Below are 8,413 nucleotides of genomic sequence, written 5' to 3'. Positions count from 1 at the left end.
AGGCCCTTTCCCAGGTGAGAAAACTGAGGTTCAGCAAGATAGCATGACCTTGCCTACATATGAAAAGGTCATACAGGCACTGAGGCAGGCTAGACCACTATCTGACCATCTCCAGAGACTTTCTAGAAAGGAACCCAGGATGTCGCGGGGTCCGGAGTGTACTGTACAAGGTTGTCCCTGCTGTCTGGCTTCTAAGTGCCTCTACAGAGCACCTGGTGGCGGGAATCCCAACCTTGTAGGTGTGATTATCTATTCTGACCCATATCCTGGATTTGCTTCCCAGAGGCCCAGAGACTTGGAAGGTCAATTCCCTGAATCCTCCAGACTGTCCTAGTAGTAGAACCAAGATCCAGCAACAAGCTTCCTCTTTTAGGGAGGAGGGTGTGACAGATAGCCAGAGAAACAGAACCTTAACTCCAAGTACAGCAAGCTGAAGGACCTAAGACCAAGGTACCTCTGGAGCTGCTTGAAGCCACTGCAGAACCTTCCAAGCCTACAGGAAACTTCAGTCTCTCACAAAATTCCCGGGCCAATCTAAGCCTTGGGACCAGAAACCGTTTCTCCTTTTTAATTGTGTGGATATTCATACCAAGTCCAACACCAGTTACTAGGGTTCGGGGTCCCCCCTCTTGACAGCTTTGGACCAGGTTGCCCAGGGCTCTCTTCCAGTTGGATATTCAATCTTCCACCAGACAGATGCTGGTGAAGGGATGCATCTAGAATGGATGAGACTTAAGGGGAGTGGTGCCCAAGAGAAATAGAAGTGGGGAGGGTACACTATAGCCTTTACTGACCAAGGGGTGGGTAATATTCTCTCATATCCTTGCAGAATTTTCTCCAGAATATTAAACTTGCACTTACTCAAATATGTTTTTCTTGGAAGCTTGAACTTGGCTACATAAAAAGAAAAACCCTGTTTTATGGGGGCAGGAGAGCAGGGCCCGGGTACGGGGGTGGGGGATAGTCCTGGGTTTTCTGTCCTCTTCCAGGTAGCAGCATGTTTGTGTGTCGCTAACAGGCTGAGCTGACTGTGTAAAGCCCTTTAAGTAGATCAGAATGAAACTTCACAAACACTGTGTCTACACTAGTGGATGTTTAGAAGATTTACCCCCCCCCCCCCTTTAGTAGGAAAAACAGGTTTGAGGGGATAGGAATTGTCTGGATTAGCTGTTGACAGTCATCAAACCATTTGAGTCACTTCGTTTTCATAGACAGTTTAAAAGGGAAGTGGGGGGTGGTGGTGGGTTATGGGTACAAAGAGCAAGTGTCGATTTCAGCTTAAAGTGAATTGGAAAATTGAGCCTAATTATCCTAGGTAATTGCTCCAATTCTCCATTTGACTGTGTCCATGCAAATCTCTCCTGTGTGCCCAAAAGATGGTCCCTGTGCATCTTCCTGTCACCTGTGAAAGCTGCCGGTGTAGAAAAACTGCCACCAAACTGGGAAGCAATTGCACATGTGAAGAGAAAGAATGAACAATAAAACACACAACTGAACCCGCACACATCATTTCTTGTAGCTTAAAATTAATTTATTTAACAAATATAGCTATAATATAAACGATAATAAAATTTCAAATATACAGTATATTACATAGTACACACGGTCCCTTCAAAAGGGATGTTTGAGAGCCACGAAAATGTACTGTTAAATAGAAAAAGATTTTTGTCTTTTTACTTCTTTTTTTTTTTTTCCTGGTCCTGGGAAAGTCTCTTCAACCTACCTTCGTGAAGCACCAGCATGCGCCCCGCCTGCCCCCTCAGAGCAAATGTTTGCTGCCAAAGCGCTTGGAGTCTGTCAGTGGAAGGAGCTGGGCTCCTTGCTTTCTATAGGGCCGGGCTCATCTCTTGAAGCACCAAATAGCAATTTCTCTGTGGAAGTCCTGCCTGGTTTCAGGACCGGAAGCAGCTGATGGAGTCTCGTGGCCTCTAGTCCTTTTGGCCTCTGGTCTCCTTCAGCCTCTAATTCTGCTGGGGACCACGGATAAATCTCTTGGCCTCTGCACCCTTAGTTTACACATTTATAACTCGCGCGTGTAAATCTAGATTTTTTTCTCGAAAAACCTAGACACTTCCGGTCACTTTATTTTTTTTTCTTCCCAGAGGGGTCAGAGGAGGGAGAAGGAGCTTTAAGAAGCGATGACCAGGAGGAACTGGGTAGCAAGGGGTTTAAGAGAACGGGGCCAAGTGGTGTTGGGTAGCAGAGCTTCCTAGGAAGGACACCCGCTGCTAGAAGAGGTGTCTGGGGGAGGGGATGGCACCACGGGGAGGTGACTCTGCACCCACCTATGTCAGGTGGTACATGCTGTAGCCTACATGGGCAGTGTAGAGTCCCACGGGCGCAACGGGCAGCGCGGCGCGCTGGAAAGGGCCAGAGGCACTGTAGAGCGAGGCGCCGGCGGCTGCAGCCACCGCTGCAGGGCCGCCAAGGGGAAAGGAGAGGCCGAAGGCAGCAGGCGGCAACATGGGCTTCGCGGCCATCTTCAGCTTCTCCAGCTCGGCCTCCTGCAGTCTCTTGGCCTTGGCGCGGCGGTTCTGGAACCAGATCTTCACCTGGGTCTCGGTGAGGCTGAGCGAGCTGGAGAACTCGGCGCGCTCGGCAATAGATAGGTACTGCTTCTGGCGAAACTTGCGCTCCAGCGCCAGCAGCTGAGCCGTAGTGAAGGGTGTCCGGGGCTTGCGGTTGGTCTTGTGCTTGCGTAGGGTGCAGGCTGGGGGACTCAGTCGCCCTAGGGGGCCAGAAGAGAAAAAAAGAAAGCAAGGAGTTAAGAGAGTCTTGCCGGGAGAGTTTTACTAAGGAACAGCAAACCACTGGGACCATTGATTTCGTTCAGACACGTCCGGGCTGGACACTATGGGGGCACTTGAGAAATATTTTCTCGTGCCTGCTAAAATGCTAGATGAAATCTAAGCATGTTCAACGCCGGAATACATTTGGGCAGAGACAGTGCCAACCTACCCTAAGTCAAGCTTTCCCCACTAGGTGCCTCTTCTGCGCCTCTCACAGTGAAAAGATGAATGTTAAGGGGGGGAGGTCAATAAAATACTCAGGGGCCCTTTGCCCAGCCCAAGGTCACCTGGGTTTCATACGGTAGACATACATTTGTATCTGTGCTCGCTAAATGCACCGCGTTGGGGCTAGGCCTTTGCATCGCATAGAATGGATCTTGAAATCCCACACTTTCTACCAAACATGTTTCTACTGGGCACGAGGGCCAATCAAAGAAGGAAGCCACCCAAGAGATCACACTGGGACAATTCTCAGATATGTATGGGATTGTTTATGTAGGTGTGCTGCCATTTCGGATGTCCTCGGTTTTCCCTACAGTCCCTCCAAAGCGCAGTGCCTGGGTTCTAGAACCACATCAAGGATAGTGTGTGTTGGGGATGGGGGGGGGGTCTCAGTTTGATGAGACTGGTTATGTCCACCTGTCTTTTCTGTTTTCTGCATAAAGCTTAAATCTCCAACAAAGTGCTGTCATTATTTGGAGAGCAGGCCTACTTAAGGGACCAGGTTTCAGTCCTGCTATGCCTAATAAAACTGTTACAGGATAAAACAAACCTCAACAACAATCCCCACCCACACACACACCACTTGGTGATTTGAGGACATCTTCGGGTTTTGCTTAACTATGCATTTTTTTAGCTGTGAAAAAATAATAATCCTTTGGGCCCTACGACCACCAGGATGTGAGTCAAACGAAATCCCCAGTTAACATCCCCACTTCTTTCAGGCCATGGCAAGTCCGGGAAGAAGTTGGCCCCAGACTCCTTTTCCGCCAGGCTGCCCTAGAGAAGGGAGGGTTCATAGGGAAATGTCACTTTGGTTAGCAGCAACAGCCCGGCTCTGGGCCACTTTCCTCAAGCATTAGGCGGAGGGAGGGGCTGTCTTTTCAAAGACTTTTTAATCCCCAGATAAAAATCGTTCCTCAGCATCACGCCATTGAATTTGCAACGCTATTATGTAGTGCGAAATAATCGGAGGAAACGAGGAAAACTTGGGAATTTCCCGTGCTCCTGAAATATCTTCGAGCGGGTTCGCTGGGGAGAGGAAGCCTACGGGCCGCAAGAATTTAGGACTATCCTGGCACAACATGTCGCTTGTTCAAAAGTCTGGTCCAACACAGTCGGGAACTAGCAAAGCGGTTAATAGGGAACTCTTTGGGCTGTCTTGTTGCCCCGCCTAGTCTGCGATTGTGCCCTTTTGCTAAATCATCCACCCGCCCAAAACACCAAGTTTCTGCTTAGAATTAGATGCGCGGTGGCGTTTTGTAGCGCTCCGCAACCCCTTAGAAGGTTTTTCAATGGAGAGCGCGGGAGCATATAGCCTTTTACTAGTAGAAAGTGAAACTCCACCGAGCGAGGATGTACTGGCCGCTGCGCCCGTCCAAGTCAGGGTGCGAAATAACTGAGTTTAGGGTTAGGTGGAGGAGCAGAACACCCCCCACACACACACACACTCACACTCGGTGTCCTGAGTACGGGAAGAAAAAGAGGGTCCACAGACATCCGCGCTACAAATGAACTGACAGGCTCGGGGATACTGAACCAAGGCAAGGAGCGCGGGAAACTGGTCTAAGAGCTTTGCCTGCTTTAGGCCTTTAACTCTCTTCCTGGGTGGGAGTGGGAAGCGGCTCAAAGGCGGCCTTCCCGCCAACGCAACCTCCGCACGGCCTCCAGGTACCCAGTTGCAGGTATGCCGACGCCCGAGACAAGCCGGCGCCGGCGCGCGGCCTGGCGCCCTCTGGCCCCACACCCCCTCCTGGCCCCTGAGCTCTCCATCCAGGGCTGGCTACTTACTGGCTGGGGGCGGGGAGAAGCGGGGACTCTGCATCCACGGGGTCCGATCTAGCTTCTCCGGGCTCTCGGCCTTCACTAAAGCATCTTCTGGCAGCTTGAGGAGTCCCCCGACTGAGAAATGACCAAGAGGCCGCGGCGAGGAGGGCGCGTCCGGGGCGCCCAGAGACCCGGGCCGGGTGCCCAAGTGCTGCACCGAGCCACCCGCTGCCTGAGCCCCTTCGGAGGCCACCAGGACGCTCTCCTTGGCCCCGGGCTTCCTGTGATCGGCCATGAGGGCCTCCACGCTGAAGGGCAGGAGTGAAGCGGGCACTTTGGGCTTGGCCCCCTCCTCATCCGTGCCCATGGCGGTTGCGGTGGCCGTAGCAGCCCCGGGGGCTTGGCCAGCGCCTCCTCCAGCAGGCTTGGCGAAGGCGGAGTCCTCCACTTTGACACCGAGTGGCAAAGAAGTCATAGCAGCAGCCGGGGCCATGCAGAGCCGGACCCCTCCTCCAGCCGCAGCTCGGGCCAGCTCTGGATCATGGGTTTCGGGCGGGCAGGGAGTGCGACCGGTTTCTGGGAGCTCCCGGGGCTCTGGCCCGGCCGGCTCTAACGCGAGAGCCCTCCGCGGCTTCCCCAGAAGGCCAACTCGAGCGAGCTGGGCCTGGATCCCTGCGCCACGCAGGCCGAGTTCCCGGGCGCACTGGCCGGCTCCGGGTCCGCCGCCGCTCCCCAGAGAACTTGTTAATAAGGCAAGGCCAGCGCGGCAGCAGCCAATCAGCGCGCGAGGGGGCGGGCCCGGAGAGAACCATTGGGCCGCTCTCCTGCCCGAGGCGCGCCCGGCCTGGGGGCGCTCCGGGAAGGGCCCGGCCCGCAGTGGCGGGACAGAGCCCGAGGTACCTGGGGAGCCTTTCAGCCTATCTTAGCTTGGTGGACATCGGTCTGGCTGGGTCCCTACACCCCTGGATGTGTATTCTACCAATTTCCAGAGGGACTTTACTAGTACTTCTCTTCTGCCCAAGCCGTCCTCCATCATCCTTTACCCACTTCTTCCGTTCCCCTTTCACAGCCTACTTTCTTTCCACACTTTCTCTTACGGTCTGTGCTATTTCTTTCTGCCCCCATTCTCTCTTTGGTCCCCCTTTCTCAACCACAAAGATTTTACTTCAGTTCCCTTACAAAAATTGTGTGTGTGTGTGTGTGTGTGTGTGTGTGTGTGTTTGCCTTGAATGATCATAGTTATTTGTCAGAGTAGCAAGGGATAATACTAATTTTTTAAAAGAAAAAAAATATATAGCCTAAGTGGCTTATGTTTTCCAATCTTCAAAATTTTACCTCGGGGGTAAAACTGGGCCTTCGTCTCCAAGGGCTGGATAAAGTTAGTCATAGGAAGCCTGGATCCGTCTGTTCTATGGGTTCAGGAACATGTAACAAAATCTGCAAAATGAGTTTGATTTTCATGCAAAACGCGTACCGGGTCCCGTACTTTCCTCCAGAAAGTTACACCTCTACCAGAGAACTGCTACTAGCCGAAGGAGCCATTGGATTCCTTGGATGATTGAAATAAAACCAACAGAACCCACCAACAAAAACATCGATCTGGCCTCACCATGACCTCAGACAATGAATCCTCAAAAACAATCACACTTTACTAACTGTGGGTCTATACTGGTGCAGAGTGGAGGCCCATTTGAGGATGGGGCAGTAGAGGGGAAAAATAAAAAGACAGTTCCTGGCGGTATATTTAGTGCAAGGCTTAAGAAGTTTTGTTTGCCCGATTTCGAAGGAAACGTGTTTTTATTTTGGCTGATAAATATATATATTTTAAAAAAGGAAAGTGGGGCGGGGGGTCACAAAAGATCTTGTAAACTGGGTTCGGACAGGCTGTTGGGGGGGGGGGGGACTCTTTTTTATGGCCTCTTATCCCTGGGCCCAGGCTCGCGGCTCCGAGGGAGTTGGAGGAGGTGATTGGCGGCTCACCGGGACTGGGCATTGATGACTGCCGGCCTCTAATCTCCAGGAAACACAAGGGGCTGCCGCGGCCATTTAGGGGTAATTATCCGAGCACGGAGGGATAGCGAATTCCCTGGCCTTTTAACTGGGCGCAATAAAAAGCTGTAGATTAGGGGCGACCAGATTAAGGAAAATGAATTACTTTATTACCCAGACGGCGTCCGGGGTCTGGAGGGAGGGGTCGGGCTGCGGACGCCAGAGAGATCGGAGCCTCACCTCTGCCTCCAGGGTCTGAAGAAATAGTAAGGCCTGGGGCGGGTTCGGGAATACTCGCTTCTGTGAAATGTCCTGATTTCTTACTTTTCTGAGGCTGCTGAGCAGACACTGCGTAAAGTTTGGGATTCAAGCTCATTCAGGCCCAGCTGGATGCCCGCTCTACTGGGTCCCCCGAGGTTTGTTCCATGTGTAGGAGAAATAGAAGCTATGCCATCCCGTTTTAAAGCCCTGCAAACGAAAGCTAAGCTAGAGGGTAGGCCGAACTCCTAGCTCGAAGCCTAGAGGGTACGGAGAACTTCTGTAGTTTAAGAATTAATTAAGCAGTTGCTAGATCAACTTGTTCTACAGCGTTAGCCGATTCTCAACTCTGCGCTCGGGTTAAAACAGAAATGGAAATAAAACTCCCAAATGTTTTGTTTTAGGCTAGCGTTTTTAGTACGAAGAGTGTTTGTCAAAAGGTGGGAATTGTCAGTTGTTTCACCGCGATGCCCAAGTCAAAATGATTTCCTTCTGGGAGAATTTCAATGTAGCTCTGATCCTTTTGCCGGAAGAAAAAAAATGCATATCGGCTAAAACGTGGTACACGCAACTGTGTAGACGACATCAGAGACTCGTGGACCAACCCTGAGACCGAATTCCTGCTTTAGGACAGAGGGGGCTTCGAACCTCAAGAATGGGGCCCCAGGGCGCTCCGGGGTCTCCAGCGGAACTCTCGGAGTGCGCAGCAGTCGGAGCAAAGAGGCCTAGCCTCAGGCCGGGGAGGGGGCGGCCTGAGAAGGGCTGCATCGCTAATTGCGGGGATAAACAATCTGTCACGATCCCTCAGCGCGCCTAATAGGCAGACGAGGATGTTGTTTTTAGGCGCCAGCGGCGGCCGGATCAAAGGCTGCAGCCGGCGCAGGGGCCCTTGAAGTCGCGCCCCTGCCTCTAGGGAGCAAAACGCCTGCGCCCGCAGCCCCGAGCCCTGCGTTCGGCTCCTGGGTTTTTAGAGTAGGTCTCAAACCCCACAGTCTCTTCTTTTGGGGTTCGGTGTGCATTCGGGTCTGCAGTGATCCGGCGCGCAGGCTAGCGGGTTGCGAAGGTTACAAGGCTATAAGAGCGGTTTTTGCGGAGCGAAGGGGACAGGACTTGATGGTTTCTAGAGCGCAGAACCCCTGCTGAGCTCTACCCAAGGACTTCTTTTGTGGGTAGAGTGCTCCCCAACTCTAAAAAGGACGTCGGAGAAACAAATCAAAAACCCTGTTCCCCGGCCGTGTGGCCCATCCCCAAAGAAGGAAAGGCACACATTTGGGATCCATGAGAGCAGGCAACCTCGGAGCTCGCTTTTTTGTCTGGCCTTTGCGGATTTCCTGGCCAGAGGGTTAAGCGAGCTGACAGCCTAGGCTGGGCCTGTTATCTCGCGGCAGAGC

At 52.4% G+C, this 8,413-nt stretch overlaps 1 protein-coding gene across 1 annotated transcript; it reads right to left on the bottom strand.

Annotated features, from left to right (window-relative positions):
- Positions 1–1,587: 1,587 nt before the first annotated feature.
- On the bottom strand, positions 1,588–5,444 carry MSX1 (msh homeobox 1). The gene is made up of 2 exons (XM_080925102.1): positions 4,800–5,444; positions 1,588–2,728 (listed from the first exon to the last, which is right to left on the bottom strand). The coding sequence occupies exons 1-2, from the start codon at positions 5,266–5,268 to the stop codon at positions 2,286–2,288; spliced, it is 912 nt and encodes a 303-aa protein (XP_080781228.1). The 5' UTR covers positions 5,269–5,444; the 3' UTR covers positions 1,588–2,285.
- Between the last annotated feature and the right edge of the window lie 2,969 nt (positions 5,445–8,413).

This window comes from Micromys minutus, assembly GCF_963924665.1.
Source record: "Micromys minutus genome assembly, chromosome: 1".
NCBI classification, from domain to species: Eukaryota; Metazoa; Chordata; class Mammalia; order Rodentia; family Muridae; genus Micromys; species Micromys minutus.
This window is presented reverse-complemented; position numbering and strand designations above follow the sequence as displayed.